This window comes from Peromyscus eremicus, chromosome X (genome assembly GCF_949786415.1).
Source record: "Peromyscus eremicus chromosome X, PerEre_H2_v1, whole genome shotgun sequence".
Classification (NCBI taxonomy): Eukaryota; Metazoa; Chordata; class Mammalia; order Rodentia; family Cricetidae; genus Peromyscus; species Peromyscus eremicus.
Window position 1 is genome coordinate 53,684,577 of NC_081439.1, and position 20,079 is coordinate 53,704,655.

The 20,079-nt window shown below is 49.6% G+C and overlaps 1 protein-coding gene and 1 pseudogene across 1 annotated transcript; both read left to right on the top strand.

Annotated features, from left to right (window-relative positions):
- Positions 1-470: 470 nt before the first annotated feature.
- Stard8 (StAR related lipid transfer domain containing 8) lies at positions 471-17,145 on the top strand. Its single transcript, XM_059251176.1, has 13 exons — positions 471-536; positions 4,934-5,015; positions 5,987-6,050; positions 7,428-8,827; positions 9,413-9,586; positions 10,367-10,526; positions 11,001-11,199; positions 11,580-11,790; positions 12,050-12,164; positions 13,131-13,355; positions 14,255-14,472; positions 14,579-14,755; positions 14,930-17,145. The coding sequence occupies exons 3-13, from the start codon at positions 5,994-5,996 to the stop codon at positions 15,045-15,047; spliced, it is 3,054 nt and encodes a 1,017-aa protein (XP_059107159.1). The 5' UTR covers positions 471-536; positions 4,934-5,015; positions 5,987-5,993; the 3' UTR covers positions 15,048-17,145.
- LOC131900039 (ER membrane protein complex subunit 7-like) lies at positions 15,771-17,804 on the top strand (annotated as a pseudogene).
- The last annotated feature ends 2,275 nt before the right edge of the window (positions 17,805-20,079 follow it).

The window sequence follows — 20,079 nt, forward strand, 5'->3', positions numbered from 1 at the left end:
GTTGTTGGACAGTTCGTATCTCCCAGCGGAACTAGGATGCTCTACCTCGGGCCTGGAAGACTGACAATTCTAGAAGCTGATGGTGGTGGTGTGTTTTGGTCTAGGTCGTGGGGTGGGAGAGTGGGAGGGATTTGGAACAGGCAGGGAATGAGGTTCAGAAAAGCTGTGGTTGACACAGGAAATAGAGCAGAGGGTGCCTAATTGGCCAGTCGCATTGGGCCTTCCTTGCTGTTCCTGAACCATCAGAACTAGGTATGCTTGCCTACTGGGTGGGAGGCAGTATTCACCCAGGACCCGGCTATTCTTTTTTTTACCAGACACGGTTTCTCTGTGTAACAGCTCTGGCTGTCCTGGAACTTACTTTGTAGACCGGGCTGACCTCGAATTCACAGAGATCTGCCTGCCTCTGCCTCTCAAGTGCTGGAATTAACCCTGCCTGTTTCTTTTCCTCTGTTCTGTTTTAGAAGCGGAGGCCAAAAAAGCATGTGAATGGCTTCGGGCAACAGGATTCCCTCAGTATGCTCAGCTTTTTGAAGGTAAAGCCACTTAGTTGCTCCCCCATCCTATTCCAAAACTTGCTTTCTCCTGCAGCTTTTCATCTGCAAAATGTGTAAAATAACATCCTCACTGCAGACACACACATACACAAGAACAAAACACAACAAAACAAACCGACTGTGTATCCAGAAGCTCAGAACTCTTCTGAGATTGCTCTCATCAGCTTCCGACTCCAGTGCCAGCCGTGTGTCAAAGGCCCCCATCTTGCTCACTGTGTGCCTCCTGATGACAATGTGAAGGGGAAATTGTGCATCCTTGGGGCTCAGCATGGACCCCACTTTGCCCACTGTGATAACCTCATTTCTGCTTTCCTTCATTTCTCTTCATTTTTCTGGATTTTGTTCTTAGAGTCCTTGATGCCTGTTTGCTCTTCCCCTGTTTTCCACAGACCCCTGCTGCACCCTAACTTCAACCCTGTCAAACTCACTCGTCGCCTCCATAGCCACTTCCCAGCCCTCATCTTGCTCCTCTCTCTCAGTAGTATTCAGGACTGGTAGCCACTCCCTTTGGATTTCCAAAATCCCTCCATCTGCCTCTTCATCTCTGGCTGCTGCTCTCTGTCTATTTGCTGACTCTGCTTCCTCTAACTGGCATCTAAATATTAGGGTATCCCAGGGCTCAGTCCAGATCCTTTGCTTTCTCCACATTTCTTTGCTATGAGATGCTCATTCATCTTTCCTATGACAGCTCCTGAGTGGGTCTGTCCAGACCTCATTTCAGAGCTTCTAGTTCATCTAATCAGCCATAGACAAATGTCTAAGTCTTATTAAATAAAAAACACAGAGCCCAATATAGGGGTGAAAGCCTTAGAGATCAGGGAAATAGGAATAGCCACCAGCTAACCTTAACTCACCATGCCGCAGCTTCCAAAGTAAGTTACTTCCTGTCTACCCGTGCCTTCATTACCTTGCTGTTCGGCTATCTTAGCCCAGGTACCTCACTTCCTTGTCACTGACTTGTCTGTACAGACCTCCAGGTCTCTATGGTTGGTACTGAGATTAAAGTCGTGTGTCACCACGCTTGGCTCTGTTCCCTGGTATGGCCTTGAACACACAGACCCTGCCTGCCATGTGATCAGATTAAGGGCATGTGCTACCACTGCCTGACTTTTGTGTTTACTTAAAATGGCTTGCTATTTCCTCTGATCTCCAGGTAAACTTTATTAACATACAAATAAAATATCACCACATTTCCCCGTTTTTTTTTTTTGGTCTAATAAAAATTAAAAAAAGTTATAACTAATATAAGAAAAACTATATACAATAAGTACAATAACTATACACAGTATATACAAGCAATAAATACATCAATAATGTCTAGTCCATTTGCATTTGACAAATTCAGAGAAAATATCTACCTTTTTATCTATATCATATCTATATCCTCTCTTCTTTCAGAGTAGATTCAATAATCTACCTCTTATCTATACCCTCTTTTTCTTTTTCTCTCTTTTTTTTTTTTTGGTTTTTCGAGACAGGGTTTCTCCGTGTAGCTTTGCGCCTTTCCTGGAACTCACTCTGTAGCCCAGGCTGGCCTCGAACTCACAGAGATCTGCCTGACTCTGCCTCCCGAGTGCTGGGATTAAAGGTGTGCACCACCACCGCCCGGCCTTCTCTTTTTTTAAATAAGAACCATGAATCTAATCTCCTTTGTTTAGCTTTTTTTTTTAATCATTAACAATTAGCTAACCAAACATCATAAACAATGACAATAGCCTAAAAAACTTATCTGGGGTCAAAGAACAGAGCAGCCACTAGATAGACATAGAGGCCAGAAAATGGTGGCACACACATCTTTAATCCTAGCATTCTGGAGGCAGAGATCCATCTGGATCTCTGTGACTTCAAAGCCACACTGGAAACAGCCAGGCATGATGATATATGCCTTTAATCCCAGGAAGTGATGGCAGGAAGCAGAAAGGCATATAAGGCATGAGGACTAGGAACTAGAGTCTTTTTAAGCTTTTAGGCTTTCAGCAGCAGTTCAGCTGAGATGCATTCAGATGAGGACTCAGAGGCTTTCAGTCTGAGGAAACAAGATCAGCTGAGGAATTGGCAAGTAGAGGTTGGCTGTGGCTTGTTCTGTTTCTCTGATCATTCAGCGTTCACTCCAGTACCTGGCTCTGGGTTTGTTTATTAATAAGACCTTTTAGAAATTGGTGTTACAATCAGCCACCAACTCAGTGTCTTTACTCTGAGATCCAGCAGGTGCCTCTGAGATTTGCCAAGCCTAAAACAACTCCTAAAGGCACAGTCATGCACTCTGTTGCTCGGGTTCCATATAGCCAGAAGTTATCCTGAATTCCCTTCTTCCCCATGCCTCAATATCCTGCGAGTCTTTTCTTCTTCCAGAATGAACACGTTTCTTAACACCTCCACTGCCAGCCTGCTGTGATCCACCACTGCTCATCTGGACTAATGCACCAGGATCCTTCTTGACCACCATGCTTCTATTTCACTACCCCAGACCTGTCCACCACAGCATGTGAGCACGTGACTCGTGTGCACCCTGGCTGACCACTCTTCTCCTTTATTCAGTACATCCTTGGCTCCTTTTTACTTCCTGCTCCTACCCAGGTCTCTCCTTCATCAGAACCTTGGGATTTGTGTTACTTCTGGCTCAGATGCCTAGTTTCCCTGTTTATCCAGCTTGTTCTCAGCCCTCAGGCCTTCTCTCTCAGAAATGTCCCCAGAAAGGCCTGGGCTGACTCCATCTTATCAAACAGCTACACCTGCACCAGCTTCTGTTTGTCCCATCACCGTTGATCGGGTTTTTCATGGTATTTGTGTTATCTAGTGTTGTGTCTCATTTACTGCCTGTTACGTGTGTGAGTGTAAACTCCCTGAAGGTGGGGACCCCAATTTTGTGTTGTTCACTACCACCTTGCACAGTGCCTGGCATGAATTGCTATCAGTATCAGTTGAATGAGTACGTGTGTGAATGGGTTTATCTTTCTCCATATCTTCCTGTTTCCTCTCCTTCCCCTGAGTCCTGACTCCCACTGCTTTGGATAGTCATTGTATGGCTACATGCTCTTCTCTCTGCCCTCACTCCCTCCCTACACCCCATAATTTGCGTGAGCCTGTAAGAGGTCGTCTGTCAGAAAGCTGAGAATTCAAATGAAAGAGAAAAACTTAGGTTGGCTCTTGGTAGCCATGGAAAGTCTCAGGCCTGTTGTCTGGACCTGGACCTTCTTTACTTCGTTCTTTATTTCAGCTCAGACCTCCTAGACATTCTCTGACTTTTCACTTAGTTACCAACTCTGACTTCCCTAGGTTCCCTCAGGCTCATTAGCTTTCTTTCCCTGTAACACAGTATCTGAGTGTGGTAGTTTGAATGTAATTGTCTCCCCTAAGCTCATGGGGAGTGGCACTATTAGGAGGTGTGGCTTTCTTGGAGTAGGTGTGGCCTTGTTGGAGGAAGTGTGTCACTGTGGAGGTGGGCTTTGAGATCTCATATATGCTCAAGCCATGCCCAGGATCTCAGTTCACTTCCTGTCGCCTGCAAGATGTAGAGCTCTCAGTTCCTTCTCTGGTACCATGTCTGCCTGCACACCTCCATGTCCCACCATGATGATAATGGACTAAACCTCTGAAACTGTAAGCCACCCAATTAAATGTTTTCCTTTACAGGAGTTGCCATGGTCATAGTGTCTCTTCACAGCAATAGAAATCCTAACTAAGACATTGAGATAACTTAAAAGGAGGGACAATTTGTTTGGCCTTGTGGTTTCCATCCATGGTTGCTTGGTCCTGTTGCTTTGGACCTGTACCCAGGTAGAACATCATGGTGGAAATGCAGAGTGGAGGAAAGCTTACCCCCTCATGGTGGGCTAAGAAGGAAGGGTTAGGAGGATAGTGTGGGTTATGAGTGAAGTTCTGATAACCATTCAATGAATGACTCAATTCCTTTTACCGAGCCCTACCTCCTAAAGGCTACACCACATTCTGAGCACCTGCAGCTGGAGACTTAAGCCTTCAACCCATGCCTTAGACTCTGAGGCATGATTCTCAAGTTCTAAGTGGTTCTCAACGTTTATAATGCTGCGACCCTTTAATACAGTTCCTCATGTTGTGATGACTCCCAACCTTAAAATTATTTTGTTGCTACTTCATAACTGTAATTTTGTTACTGTTATGAGTCATGAAATGTAAATATCTGATATGTGACCCCTGTGGGTCTAAGGTCTAAGGAGTAGAGACCTTCAGGGCCGAGTGCTACCACCTCTCTTTTATTCCTAGCCTTGCCTTCTGCTGTGGCCCTTGCCTTCTTGCTTCCTTTCTTTCTTGCCCCCAACCCCCACAGTTCAAGGGACGCTGGGGCCATTTCTGATCCCCTGCAGCCAGACTCATCTTTGCTTCTTTCCACCACACAGAAGGTGTGTTCCCCCTGGATATTGGCTCTGTGAAGAAGGACTACAGTTTTCTGGACCAGGACTCTCTGGGGGCCCTGTGCAGGTAGGGGGCTGAGGGCGAGGCCTAGGAAGCCTTAGGCCCAGTTTTGTGCTTCTTCTTGGAAATTACAACCCCCTTGTACCTTCTATTAGAGGGGAACATAGTTTATTAATGAGGCTCATTTTCTGCAATCACACTGCCTATTGTGGTTACTGTGTCTATAACACCTTCCTCTACCCCCCATCACTGCAGCTAGAAGACCCAGATCTGGTCTTGATTCACATTCTTCAAAGCATGTCTTGGACTCAGTCTCTTTCCACTTAAACCAGCTCTGATGTTTCCTAAGGCTAAACCATGATTTCTCCATGTATCTATTAACGTCACCTTGCTGGTTAGCCTCTGTATTCTGCTCCTCCTCCCCTACAAAGCCATCCTCTCTACAGCCACCAGAATCAGCTTTTTAAAACCCCAGATAAGTACTTTCCCCTGTTTAAAATCTGCCACTGCCTGTATGCAAAAATACAAAACCATTTTGACATGCCACATTTGCCATCCTGCTTTTCCCTCCCTTAGCTTCAATCACACCTTCTCCCGCTAGTTTCTTTGTTGACTGACTGTGCCCTTCCCTACCTTGTCAAAGGCTCCTGTAGAAGTCTGGAATAGCTGTCCCTGCTTCTCTTATCCTCAGAACATCCCCCTCTGCTTTCAAGGAAGCCTTCTTTGACTGTACCCCAACTCTTCCTGAAAGTTCCTGGTCTCATCCTCAGTGTGTCTGCTGTGCCTTGCCTTCTGCATGCTCTTTTCATGAACCTGTCCCCTTTGTAGTGGGCTATTTCTATGTCTATCAGCACCTGGAGGACAGAGGCTCTACTCTTCCCAGCAACATCATTAAGACATCATGCACACTAAACTTGGAAGAGTTTTGCCCACTTGGCCTTGGGAAATGGTGGATGGCATCTTGAAAGTGTCATGGTAGGCAATGTCAGGCTCTGGGGATGTGGGGACCTTGGGTGAACACGTACTTTGTGTTGCAGGAGGCTGATGACCTTGAACAATTGTGCTTCGATGAAGCTTGAGGTTCATTTTCAATGCAAACAGGTGAATGTCAGCAAGGGGCAAGGTCTGTGGTCTCTCGGTACCTGGGAAAATCTTGGAACATGCACTTGTGAACAAGCTCCCTTATCCAAGGAGTCCAGGGTCTCTAGCATGGGGGTGGAGATGCAGGGTCCTTTTGTACCGCAGGCCCTCTGAGATCACTTAGGGTTTTGATGAGCCTCACCTATAGGAGCGCATGAGAGTGAGCACCTTGGCTCATGCCTGGCCCTGCACCCTACTCCAACCACCACTCCTTTTGTGTTTCTCAGCACTTGATCTAGTGATGGCTTTCCTTAGAGAAATCCACTGAGAGAAAACCACTCACTACCTGGTTTGTCATGGCTACAATTCCTTGAATAGGAGAAGGACAGGGCAATGTGGCAGAAAGATCATGGCCTCTGTGGTCTTAGAAGTCAGGATCTAGGCTGGAGAGATGGCTCAGTGGTTAAGAGCACTGACTTCTCTTCCCAATTCAGTTACCAGCACCCACATGGCAGCTAACAAGTGTCTGTAACTCCAAGATCTGACATTCTCATACAGACATGCATGCAGGCAAAACACCAATGCACATAAAATAAGAATAAATAAATTTTAAAAAAGAGAAAAAAAAAGAAGTCAGGATCACCACAGCCTTACCTCATAACACCTTACTTCCTTGGTCCGTAGCCCCATTTCCCCCATCACTACAATGGGTCAGGAGAATGGATTGATAGCTGTCTAAGGCCTTTCCAACTTGATCATTCCTCACAGAAGCCGTAAGGCCTCTTCGTCTGTATCTGGCCTTGGAAATAAGTCTCGTGGCCTCATTGTTTCCTGGGGAGAAGTTTTGTTGGTTTCCTCTGGAGTTTTCCCCACCAGAGGCCTGCAATCAGCTAGGGTAGCCAAACAGACAGAGCACTGGCCGAGGCACACTTCTGCCCCTGACTCCTAAGTACCCTTTGGCAAGCTTCAACCCCTGTCCGGGTCTCAGTGTCCTCACCTTGCCAAGGAGAAAATGAATTAGAACATCTAAAATCCCCTGCAGTTCTTAGATAGCATAATTTTCATATCAGACAAACATTTACGTATCTCTGTCATTGACGTAACCATGACAGGAAATGATGCTGGGCAAATAGCTTCTGATTTGTGTCACTTTTCCTACCTATGCAATGGGGATAGTGGGTTGATTAGATGACTGTCACCATACTTCTAGGCTCTGTCTGTGATTCTTAGTTTCCTACCGTACTCCCAGAGCCTGCTCTCCCGTCCTAGGCCATGGCCTCTATCAGGAAGCAAAGTTCTTCACCCTGCCCCACCCTAAAGCATTTGGAAGCAGAGTAAGGCACAAGCTGGTACTTGTCTGTTGGGCTTCTGTGACCCCTCCCTGTGATGCTTCCCCAGGATGAAGACTCAGAAGAGGAAGAGCAGTGTACCATCAGCAGCCCCTGGGCCTTGGAGCAGGCAAGCAAGTGTGGCTCGCCCATGGGCTCTTCTGCCCTGCTGGCCCCACCAAGCCCTAGCCTCCCGGGGACTTCGAGCTGTGAAAGTGTCCTCACCGAGCTCAGTGCTGTCTCCCTGCCAGCCATCTCTGTGAGCCTTTCACCAGAGCCAGCAGACCTGCCCTTGACAGAGCGTGTCCCCAGCCCGAGTAACCGGTCCTTCCTTAGTCCCACCCAGGGCCAGGAGGGTTCTCAAGACAAAGTGAAGAAGCATTATTCCCGAAGCTTCCTCAAGCACCTCGAGTCTCTGAGGCGGAAGGAGAAGGGTGACAGTCGGCAAACAGAGCCCGAGCAACGCCCGGCCGCCTCAGAAAAGGCCACCAAAGCTTCATCTTTCCGCAGCTGCCGTGGCTTTCTCTCAGCTGGATTTTACAGGGCCAAGAACAGGGCCACCACTTTAGCCAGGGGCAGAGATAGTGAGACTCAGAAGGCCTGGGAGGCTTGGCCTAGCGCCACATTCCGGCATCCTCAGCCTGTTGGTCGGCGGCGTGAGTGCCTGGTGCACGTGCCCAGGGACCATAAACCAGGCACATTCCCTCGTTCTCTGTCCATTGAAAGTCTTTGTCCAGATGATGGACATCACCTGGCAGACTGGCAGCCAGGTAGGTGCTGGGGCTATGAAGGGCGCCGGGGCTCCTGTGGTTCCACGGGCAGCCACGCCAGCACTTACGACAACTTGCCTGAGCTGTACCCAGCTGAGCCGATACAGGCAGAGGCTGAGGCTGAAGAACAGGAGGGCGAGGGCAGCTATGCTCATCTAGATGACATCCTGGAGCATGTGTGGGGGCTGCAGCAACGGGTAGAGCTCTGGTCTCAGACCATGTACCCAGAGCTGAGGCCTGGAGGTAAGGAAGAGGAAGAGGAGGATGAGGAGGAAGCTACTTCATCAGTTGAAATAGCCACAGCTGAAGTGGAAGGCCAGGATGAAGATCCAGCCCAGGCCGAGTCTCAAGTCCATAGAGAATTCCCAACCCAAGCCAAGGAGGAAGTCCCACTGATAATCCTGGCTCAGGCCCCAACTGTGGTCGAACCATTGGTACAGGCTGAGGCTAAGGCTCCAGCCCAGGCCCGGGAGCGCGAGCAAGAAGCAAGCTCCGCTGCAGAGCCTACTTCCGCCTCCAGCCTGTCTGTGGAAGAGGGGCACTCCATTTCTGACACTGCCGTTTCCTCCAGTGAACTTGACAGTAGTGGTAACTCCGTGAATGAGGCTGAAGCCGCAGAAGCCCCTGCAGGACTCCAGGCCTCAGTGCCCCGTGAACGACGTGATTCAGGTGTTGGGGCCTCACTTACCAGACCTTGCAGGTGGGAGTTTGGGGTAGGGATGGCGGTGGGGCCCCTTCTCAGTGTCTGCCTTCTCTCTGCCCTGCTTTCCAAGTCATCAGGCCCAGGGGAAAGTTCTCGAGGGTCAGGAGATCACTTCCAGGCATCCAGTCCCAAGAGAAAAGGAGACAAAGCTTAAGAATGCAGGGTTCTGAACGTTCAGTATGGGATCTAACTGTGGTGTGACCTTGAGGAAATGCTGCCTTTTTCTGGCCTTGGTTTCCTCGTCTTAGCACAAGGGTGTTAGGGATGGCCTCTTCTCTTCAGTTTCGATGAAGAGTGTTTCTTGCCACAGTAGCCTTAGAACAGGTGAAGATAGGCACTGCCTTTTGGGACTAAATGGGTCTGAGCTTGGTGCCACCCTCCATGGGAGCTTCTTGAACCCTGAGTGACCTAAAAGCTGAAACCAAGCTTTTGCCGTCCCAAGGCCCTGTAGTAGCACTCAATGTGTTCCCGCCTCCCTGTACTTCCTTTTCTTGGGGAGATAAAAAGGGACCAGAAGCACATGGCCTTTTCTAAGGGTTAGCAAACCTGTGTCTCTGGTGCTCTCTGCCCCTCTCACCTCAGGAAACTCCGTTGGCACAGCTTCCAGAACTCCCACCGACCTAGCCTCAACTCAGAGTCACTGGAGATCAACAGGCAGTCTGCTGGCCAGATCAACCTCCTTCACAAGGGCTCCCTGCTGCGGCTCACTGGCTTCATGGAGAAGTACACTGTGCCCCACAAACAGGCCTGGGTATGGTGAGTGTCTCCTGGGCCATGCAAGACAGAAGCTATGGACTTTCCCAGGCTCTATGTCCTGGGAGCACAGCCCAGAGGCAGGCCAGACAGGCAGGCTGAGCCCACAGGCCAGGAGAGTGGTACTGTTCCAGGAGGCTAGAGGGGTCGTGTGAGGATAGATGTGGTCTGGAAATCCCCAGGTCCTCCAGCTGTCCTTTCTCCATCCCAGGCTCCATGCTGCCATCAGTGAGATTGTCCTAAAGTACACTTTGGTTGTTGTGTATTGAGTAAATAAACAGCCTCGTGGCTTCCCGTTGTCGATTCCTTTCTGTCATGGTCCTCTCATGCTCCCGGCTAGCCCCATCCTTCTGGCTCTTTAGTTAGCCATTCTCAAGCAGTGTCACCTGATGGCCGATGGGACTAGTTTTCCCTCTCCCCGTGTCTTTTCGTCTTTGTTCATGCTGTCCTCTCCACCTGGAGTGCCTTTGCCTTCTTCCTCCTGTGGTACAACACCACTCTGTCCTGCAGAAGTTGGCTGAATTACTGTAGGCCTCTCTGACCTAGTAGGTGTACTCTTCCTTCCCAATGGCTCTTCCTCTAAGGTCAAGACCTGCTGTTGGCCACATGAATTATCGAAGAGGGTCCCCTCTGTCCCTGTGGCTCCTACAGGCTGAGGCTTAAGCAGGTGCTCGCTGAATGTGGTTCCTGAGGACATGTGTTCTCTATTCCTCTCACTGCTAGATGATAGATAGCCTTCAAAGTGAGTTCTCGCTTCTTGATGGCTTGTTAACCCCCAAACAGGTCAATGCCCAAGTTTATGAGAAGGAATAAGACCCCAGACTACCGGGGGCATCATGTATTTGGGGTGCCACCCCTCATTCATGTGCAGCGTACAGGCCAGCCTCTGCCCCAGAGCATTCAGCAAGCCATGCGCTACCTCCGGAGCCAGTGCCTAGACCAGGTGAGTACCCCTTGGGGAGTCAGTCTGCAGAGAAGTGGTGCTGGGAGGTGAGGAGGGCCCAAGGCTGACTGCTCTGCCCTTTGTCTTGGGTTGGGCTACTCACCAGAAACCTTTCCTCTCCTTGCAAGGCTCAGCAGGGATGGTGCCAAAGCTTACTTCCTTTCTTTATGGCTGGAGCCTTCTGCCCACTTTGGGGGCAGCTTCTTTCTGTCCCAGGCTTTGTAGTCCCCCTTGTCTCAGAGCCTGTCTTAGCCTAAGGCCACCTGTTCACCCTCATCCCCATGACAGCTGTCTTTCTCTTTGGCACCAGGCTGTAAACAACTCTCTCTGGACTTGCTGAGCCCATCAGGAAGCCTGCCAGGCTTCCCAGTCTCCAAGATGGCCTATGGTTCTGACACCCAGTCCTGGGCTGCCCTCACAGTTGCCTCCCTTTCCCTCTGCATATCACATTATTCCTTCCTCTCAATGGGTCAGGTGGGCATCTTCCGCAAGTCTGGGGTCAAGTCCAGGATCCAGAGCCTGCGCCAAATGAATGAGACCTCCCCTGACAACGTCTGCTATGAGGGCCAGTCAGCCTATGATGTGGCTGACCTACTGAAGCAGTATTTCCGGGATCTGCCTGAGCCCATTTTCACCAGCAAGCTTACCACGACTTTCCTGCAAATCTACCAGCGTAAGTCCCCTGTACCCCTCCTTATTAACCTGCCCCATACTCAGCCTGCCTGATCCTGAGGGCTTGTGGGAAATGAACCTGGCAGCTGGCCACATGAGCTCATGGGAACATTTACTCTCTGGATTTGAAAAGACTCTTGGAGAGGGGCCACACTACTTCTCCCTCAAACCCATTTTTGGTAGGGTAGACTGAGGCCCTGAGCAAAGGACTTTCCCAAAGGCTGCCCTGAGTACTAGAACAGCGCTTGATCTAGCCACCAGAGCCCACCTGACCCTTTCCTTTGGAGACTGCCAGGCCCTGTGCATTCTGGAAAACAAGAAGCTTGCCGCTGGTGTTTCTGGAGAAATAAAGAAGGCCCTTCTGCCCTTCCTGTCCCGCAGTCCTTCCCAAAGAACAGTGGTTGGCAGCCGCACAGGCTGCCACCTTGCTGCTCCCTGATGAGAACCGAGAAGTGCTCCAGACCCTGCTCTACTTCCTAAGTGACATTGCCTCTGCTGAGGAAAACCAGATGACAGCTGGCAACCTGGCGGTGTGCCTGGCACCCTCCATCTTCCACCTCAATGTCTCCAAGAAGGACAGCCCTTCTCCCAGGTGAGCCGGGTAGCGCATGCCGAGGCCAGTCCAGGAGAATTTGGCTCCATGGGACTTTCAGCCCCGGGAAACCACTAGTGCTATCCCTACCCTCATCCCAAGGGCTTTTAAGCCACTGTGGAGCATGCCTTTCCTAATAGACATTAGGTGACTTTATGGTCAAGACTGGCAAGCTGGCTTCCTGAGAACTAAGAGGCAGCTGTCACTCATCTTGTCTCATGCCTTGGTGCCATCTTGCTCTGTCCCCATCTCCCTCCAGGATCAAAAGCAAACGCAGCCTGGTTGGTCGGCCAGGCCCGAGGGACCTGAGTGAGAACATGGCTGCCACCCAAGGCCTATCACACATGATTAGTGACTGCAAGAAACTTTTCCAGGTGAGTCTGGCAAGGCCATGGTACTTGATTATGAGAATTATCAGGCCTGACCTTTGGGCTCTGTTTCAGGCTTCTTTAGAGCAGTGGTTCTCAATCTATGAGTTGCAACCCCTTTGGCAAACCTCTGTCTCTATAAATATGTACATTATGATTCATAACAGCAGCAAACTTACAGTTATGAAGTAGCAACGAAATAATTTTATGGTTGGGGGTCACCACAACATGAGGAACTGTGTTAAAGGGTCACAGCATTAGGAAGGGTAAGAACTGCTACCCTAGAGGAATAGAATTGATAAAATGAGTGAGTGTGTGTGTGTGTGTGTGTGTGTGTGTGTGTGTGTGTGTGTGTGTGTGTGTGTGTTATTAGAATGTCTTTACAGGCTGTGGTCTGACTAGTCCAACAATGGGTGTCTCCCAACAGAAAGGCCAAGAGTCTGGTAGTTGTTCAGTCCATGAGGCTGGTCTTTGGTCTATGTTGGAATCCTAAAATAGGTTCTAATACCAGTGAAGGAATGCCTCAGCAGCAAAGGAGATCAACTTGCCAGCAAGAGTGAGGGCAAGCAGGATAAAAGCAAAAAGCTTTTTTTTCTAGCATGTCTTTTCATGTGGGCTGCCACCAGTAGGTGTGGCCCGGATTTAGGGTGGGTGTTCTGGCCTCAAATGACCCTGATTTAGGGTGGGTCTTCCCACCTCAAAGGACTTAGTAAAGAAAATCCTCCACAAATGTGCCCAGCTGCTTGGTTTTGAGTTGATTCCAGTTTTAGTCAAGCTGACTACCAAGATCAGCCATCATAGACCCCAAGTCAGGCAAGAAACCCAGCTTGACACGTATCCCTCAGCTTCTTCTCTACCTCAGTGCAGTGCAGTAGTCGTGCCTCTCTACTTTACTCTTAACATTGATATTTGTGGGGTACCCTGCTTTCCATAGCACCCACTCAGTGCGTGTATGTGTGTATGCCCTCCCAGGTGCCCCAGGATATGGTGGTGCAACTGTGTGGTTCGTACAGTGCAGCTGAACTCAGCCCTCCTGGACCAGCCCTGGCTGAGCTGAGGCAGGCACAGGCTGCTGGGGTGAGTCTGAGCCTCTACATGGAGGAGAGTGTGCAGGAGCTGCTTCGGGATGCTGCAGAACGCTTCAAGGGCTGGACCAGTGTGCCAGGGCCCCAGCACACAGAGCTGGCTTGTAGGAAGGTGAGCTTCCCACTCTTCGTTTCGTTGAAGGCTGGGAGAGAGCAGTGGGTCTGCCCCGTAGAGTTGCTCTGTCAACTTTACTGGGCCTGGGCCTGGTACTTGGGAGATGGCAGTCAGCTGAACACGTGTCTGAAGGAGTCAGGAATCAGATGAAGCCAGTGCATCTCTCTGGGGCCACCTTCTCTTCCTCAGCTCTACTTCCAGACTCACTGCCACCATGATAGTTCATTGAAATGCCTGAGGTTCCTTTGGCCCTGGGCAGGCAAAGCCCCTTATAGTACCCCTGCTCTGGGTTTCTGTTTGTGCTGTCCTGCTACCTGGACTGACCTGCCCCCAATTCAGACCTCTCCCAGGCCACGTTTAGTTGCCACATTATAGCTTCCTCTGTCCAATACCTTCAGTCAGGGCCAGGGCTGGAGGTGGCGCCTAACAGTGCGCCTGTGTTAGTAGCCTTGCTGTCTCTGGGATGTCGATCTTAAGTGGTATTGCAAACCAGACATTTTCTGTGTATAGAACGGCTGTGACTAAACCTTCCCCATGGGGTTAAGGTAGGGAACTGGCAAGGAGCCTGACAACATGCAAAATGCTTTGATGGTGAAGTCATTAAAGATAATCACTCCCTTCTTTTCCCGCATCCAGAAATATCACATGTCATAGGCCCAGGCAGCATCTGGATGTGGGGGACCCATCGTTACTTTTTGCTCTAGAGCAGGCATGTAAGAAGGACAGAGAAACAGGGGTGTCTGCCGGTTTGTCTGAGTCTGGGTCTGGTCAGCAGAGGAGGAGCCCAGTAGCTACAGGGAGGCAACTCTGCACTCTGTAGCCTGAGACCAGGCCTGGCATGAATTCCGAGTGCTCTCACCTTGATAGTGTTCCTGTCTCACCCCTTCGGCTCGTAGGCACCAGATGGGCACCCCCTGCGGATGTGGAAGGCGTCCACAGAAGTGGCGGCCCCTCCAGCTGTGGTGCTACATCGTGTCCTACGGGAGCGGGCCCTGTGGGATGAGGACCTACTGAGGGCCCAGGTTCTGGAAGCCCTGATGCCAGGGGTGGAGCTCTACCACTATGTCACTGACAGCATGGCACCCCATCCTTGCCGTGACTTTGTGGTGCTCAGGTGAGGGGCTCCTGCTACCACCCTGCTGTGCTTTAAGGGACCAGAAATTTGGGACAGGAGCCAGCGGCAAGGACCTAAGCACGGGTTCTTGTTCTCTGTGTTCCAGGATGTGGCGCTCAGACCTGCCTCGTGGTGGGTGCCTCCTTGTCTCCCAGTCCTTGGATCCTGAGCAACCCGTGCCAGAGTCTGGAGTGCGGGCCCTCATGCTTACTTCCCAGTACCTCATGGAGCCCTGTGGCCTGGGCCGCTCTCGCCTCACTCATATCTGCCGTGCTGACCTCAGGTACCAGGCTTGGGTTGCCTGCCTCACTCCCTTGGCCCTGAACCCATCCCTGGCCTCTACCCTATGTCAGTGATCCCCAATGTGGAATAGAGTTCCTTTCTTCCTTCTTCCCTGACAAAGGCCCCAGGGGGAACCCAATTTCTCATGTCTGCCTACCTACCTCTTCCTCCCCAGGGGCCGTTCTCCTGACTGGTACAACAAAGTGTTTGGACACTTGTGTGCCATGGAAGTGGCAAAGATCCGGGACTCTTTCCCCACGCTCCAGGCAGCTGGCCCTGAAACAAAGCTGTGAGCCTTAGGCTGATGTTGCCCAGGCCTCTGCTACCAAAGAAATGAGTGGGAATAAGAACTGAGACACCCCTAGTTGCAGAGCCAGGCCTAGGTGGCCCAGCTGCCTGTCCGCTTACATCCTAATGCTTCTCGGCACATACCCAAGAGGAAAGGGTGTAAGTGTCCTATCTCCACCCACCTTCATCCCCCATACAACGTTCTGTTCTCACAAGAGAAGAGCATCTTCTTAGTGGCAAGAAGACCGCTACTGCCCACCTGACCAAGAAGACCCTACTGGATCTTGATCTCCAGCAGCTGCGTACCAACAAGGGGAGGAAGGTGGAGAGCATGGCGCAACCTGGGCTCTCTGTCATACCAAGAAGCCAGGCCATCTTGCTTGGTGCTAGGGTTCTTTTGAGTTTGGAGAGGAGGTTCTGATCCTGCCTTTGGGGCCAACATTGACCCTGAATACAGGTCTAGAGCAACAGAATGGGTACAGCACAGGAAAGTACCAATGATCACAATCCATTTTATTTCTGTAAACATGATGCTGACTTTTATGAGGCAGATTGAGAATGGCCCTATGGGCCTTTAGTAGGTAACATGACGAATTGGGATAGCTTGGGATATAAGGGTGGAGAACCTTTCTTTCTCAGTCCCCAAGACACCAGTGAACCATCCTCCCCTGCTTTGGTCCACAAGTTCTCTGTTCCTCCCTAGAGTTGTGGGCAGCCTTTGACCACTCATGGCCATAGCTACAGGTAAATTAGGTCATTCCCACGACACAGGCCAGGCCAAAGCTGACAGTGGCAGCAAGATGTACAGATGCATCCTCATGCCTTTTGCCCATGGTGGGTGGTCTAGAAGAGATACAGAAAAAGGTGTTTCCTAAAGTAGATACCCTGAACGAAATAAAGGGAAAGGCTTCCCTTTGCCATCCAGGTCCTGATTCCAGCCCAATCTATCCCATCCAGTGTCTATGTTTGTTCAGATCGGAATCTAGCAGCCATTCAGAGGCCAAGTGGTGCTTTCTTTGTCTTTGGCTAAGTAAACTGGATTGTGATGGGTTGCAGCTATCATTGTAATGTTAATCTCGTTTTCTCTGTACCTATAAATACTGTACAGCCAGAATATATATGTGTATATGTATATATATACATATGTATATACCAATACATATACACACATATCTGCATGCACACACAACTACTCCCTCCTGAGTACATTATAATCTCTGGGTGGGAGCAATGTCTGGAGGACCTGGGCTTAGACACTTCTGTTCTAATGAGAGAGGAGAGGTGAAGGGCAGGCCACAGCGGTTCCCTCTGCAGAACAATAAAGCGTGACTGGAGATGCACACTGGCTCTCTAGATGTCTTTTTGCTGAGACAATGGGCTGGGGCCTGGGGTTGCAACTCATAGGTCACAGGTTGTGAGCATTTTCCTTGCCTTCTACTGAGTCCCAACACATGATGTGAGGATTTGGGGTAACACCATGGGAAAAAGGGAAGATCTCTTGTCTTGGGAAGGTGATTGGGGAGGCAGGCAGAATTTAGAGAAGCCCAGACACTGACAAAAACTTCAGATTCCATCCTGTGCCTAGGCTAGGGTCCTGGATTTGAACAGCAGCCTGCACCATGATGTCAGGAGTTCATAACAGCCCTAAAGAGGGGTGTTCCTTGCTCAGGTTTCTTTCTTTCTACTCCTTTGCAGCCCAGGTAAAGCAAAAGTAGTAGGGATCAGTCCCCAGAGGTTGGGGGGTCCTGTGCCACATACACAACACCCTAAAGGAGGGCTGGGTGCCTTGAGGTAGCAAAGCATGGGATGTCTGAGGCAGGTTCTATTTGACCTCCCCAAAGGAGAGACCTTTAATTGGCCATTTTGCTATGGCCGTAAAACTTTTAAGCTCAGGGTCACAGCCTGATTCCTCAGAGGTGCTGTCATTTGGGGTACCCTGTGGGGGCTCTTTTCCATCCTACTGCTGCTACTATCAGGGGATGCCCCCAAATCAGAGGTGCCCAGGGTGCTGCTGAGGGTCCAGGAGACAGTGGGACTGGTCTAAGAGATTGTTTCAAGATTAAGAGGCATGCAGTTGTTTCAGGGGTGAAGCCTCAGGACTGGATCTCTGTGGCCTGCGTGATGGTAGACAGAGAAGAGTGTGTTGGTTTCCTTAAGACAGGTGGGAGTTTTGTAGTTCATGATATTCCATCTGGCTCTTATGTAGTAGAAATTATTTCTCCAGCTTACAGATTTGATCCTCCCCAGTCAATATCACTTCAAAAGGAAAAATGAGAGCAAGGTATGTGAATTCCATTCAAAACAACAGAAGTGGTCAGATCACCCCATCCTCTCCAAATGAAATCTTCAGGTCCACCTTCTTCATTTGATTTTATTTTCATTTTTTGTTTTGAGACAAGGTTTCTCTGTTTAACAACCCTGGCTGTCCTGGAACTCACTCTGTAGACCAGGCTGGGCTTGAACTCTCAGAGATCTGCCTGCCTCAGCCTCATGAGTGCTGGGATTAAAAGTGTGCCTCAACACACCCAGCCCACCTTCTTACCTTATTAGGACTGGATCATAGGGCTGGACAGACTCTCTGATGAACCCAATAGTTATGGTGATTGTTTTTCCATTATTAATATTTGTGCTTCTGCCAAAAGTGGCCAACAGAAGTGATCCTGACATGAGCCAGGAGATAGAGCAGTGAATGTAGATATTCAATGCCCACATGAATTGCCTGATTCTGAGCTCAAGATAAGACTATTCAAAAAACTGGCAAATCTAGCAGCAGCAGCAGCAGCAGCAGCAGCAGCAGCAGCAGCAAAACAGGCAAAAGTGGGGCAGCACAAAGGAGAAAGGCAGGGTCATAGTTGCCATCGCAGAAGCAAGACAACACTGTGTGGCATCCAAGTTTTGATGAAAAGTGGTGTGAAACGACTATGGTAAACTGAGTCATCCCTGAAGTCGATCTTATACAACGATTGTCTATGTTAACTTCTTAACACGTTTTATATTTGGTACACGAGAAAACCCAGTTTGTATCCTTTGTCTCTATAAGGTCAATACTGATGTCACTGAAAATGACATTTATAAATTGTATGAAGTACTACTATACATTGTGTATATTAAAAGAAATGTCAACCTAGAAAACAAATAAAATAGACCTTCTAAGTTCCAAGGCCAGGTCTAAGGAAAGTGGTCCCACAACTTAGATTTCTGAGCAACGTAGGTATGGGAATTTTGCAAGCATCATAATGTGTTTAGGGAAGTCAATGGAGCCATGACATCATTCAAGGAAAGCATCTGATGAGATGGTCAATCGGTATGTAGCCTATTCCTGAGAAAGATGCTTGTTAAACGGCACACCAGTGTGTAGGCTTTGGAATCCTGTAGCATATACATTCACCCAGGAGTACTATTAGCTGGAATACAAAGTCCTGCTGCCTGTAGGAGCTCATGTTCATCAGAGTTCCAATAGGGACCTCCGAACCATGCTTTGTCCTGGCTAACACTGGCTTCCTGACTGTTCAGGTGGGAGTTCTTCAACCTGCATCAAAATCAACAATAGCCGAAACAGACTGGGCTTCCCATCAAGTCACCTCTATCCCCTCCTTCATTGTCCTTCTACCTCTATTTATCAATGCATGTCTTCTGACTTTTCCTCATCAGTGCTGCATGGGACCTTGGAAGGAAGGCAAGTAGGCAGAAAATCAGCCCCTGGCTTTTGGGGTCATAAGAAGGTAGCTTTGGGCTGGAAGGTAGTAGCATAAGCAGGAATGGGCTTCCAGAACACAGTGTGCCTTATCTGCAATGAGACAGATGAGGAAGATAGGGCAGGCTCCTAGAAGGACCAAACAATCTGCCAGCATTCTCTATGTGGCCTCGCCCTGAGCTGGCTGCCAGGGTAGAGAGCCCCAGGCAGGCCCTGACACATCAGGAGAGCATAGGGTGGTGAGAGAGGCTGGGAGCTGGGGCTGCAGTTCCACATGGACACCACTCCCTCTGTAGCTTGAGACCTTCTTTGCAGGGAGTCATGGGCCAAGTAACCCAGCAAGGTGTGGTACAGCTGCTTAGCCAGCCTGCTTCAGACCGAGTTGTAGCCATGTGGCTTGCTTCCCTAGCTCCCAGAGCCTCAGTGCTCTCATCTGTAGATGGAGAGGACACAACCATATCCACAGGTCATAGTACCAGCTCCTTGCCCAGCACCCACCACTGTTCTATCCCTTGCTCCTGATTTGTTTTGCTGATACTACCTCACATCTTCTTTGTTACCCAGCTTAGCTGTGAACAGCACTGTAGAGAGAAGGACTTTAGAAGAGGAGGAGCGGGTGCCTGTCCTGGGTACCCACTGTCACCCCAAACTGTATCATCCCTTCATTCCCCCACCCTTCAGGGGCCCTCCTTCGGTGACCTTCCTTGATAGCCACGTAACCAAGGCCATCCATTCCCTTGTAGGAAAACTGCACGAGTCTTCAAGTAAAATCGCTACAGGGTTCTGGCAGGTCCCCGGGGAGAGCAAGCGCTGGCAAAGGACCAGGCTGCTGGAGAGTGCCTTTCCACCAAGGGGCACAGAGCTTATGCCCTTCCCAGCTCTCATGCCCAGGTGGGAACATGGGTGCAGAGCCAGATGGCCAGAGCTTTGAGGGTTCTCGGGGAATCTAGACATCCAGTTATTGACGTGAAATCTACCTATTAGTAAATGGTTCAGTTCATTAGATAGGAAATTTCGGTTCAGGAGAACAGTCTAGTCAGTCACACAAGCATGATTGCACAGAGGCATGCAAGCCCACCAGGTTGCATTCTCAGCCACTGGACCACTGTTGCAAAATGCTGGGGTCATCCTCCAGAGCAGTGGTCCTCAACCTTCCTAATGCTGCTACCCTTTCATACAGTCCCTCATGTTGTGGTGACCCCAACCACAAAATTGTTTTCATTGCTACTTAAAAATGTAATTTTGCTACTGTTATGAATTGTAATGCAAATATCTGATATGCAGGATATCTGATAGGTGACCCCCGTGAAAGGGTCAAAATTCAACCCCCAAAGGGGTCGAGA

Coding starts and splice junctions, on each gene's coding strand:
- Stard8 (XM_059251176.1), top strand. CDS start 5,994: ATGACCTTGAACAATTGTGCTTCGATGAAGCTTGAGGTTCATTTTCAA. Junction 6,051..7,427: donor TTCATTTTCAATGCAAACAG/GTGAATGTCAGC, acceptor ATGCTTCCCCAG/GATGAAGACTCAGAAGAGGA. Junction 10,527..11,000: donor GGAGCCAGTGCCTAGACCAG/GTGAGTACCCCT, acceptor TCAATGGGTCAG/GTGGGCATCTTCCGCAAGTC.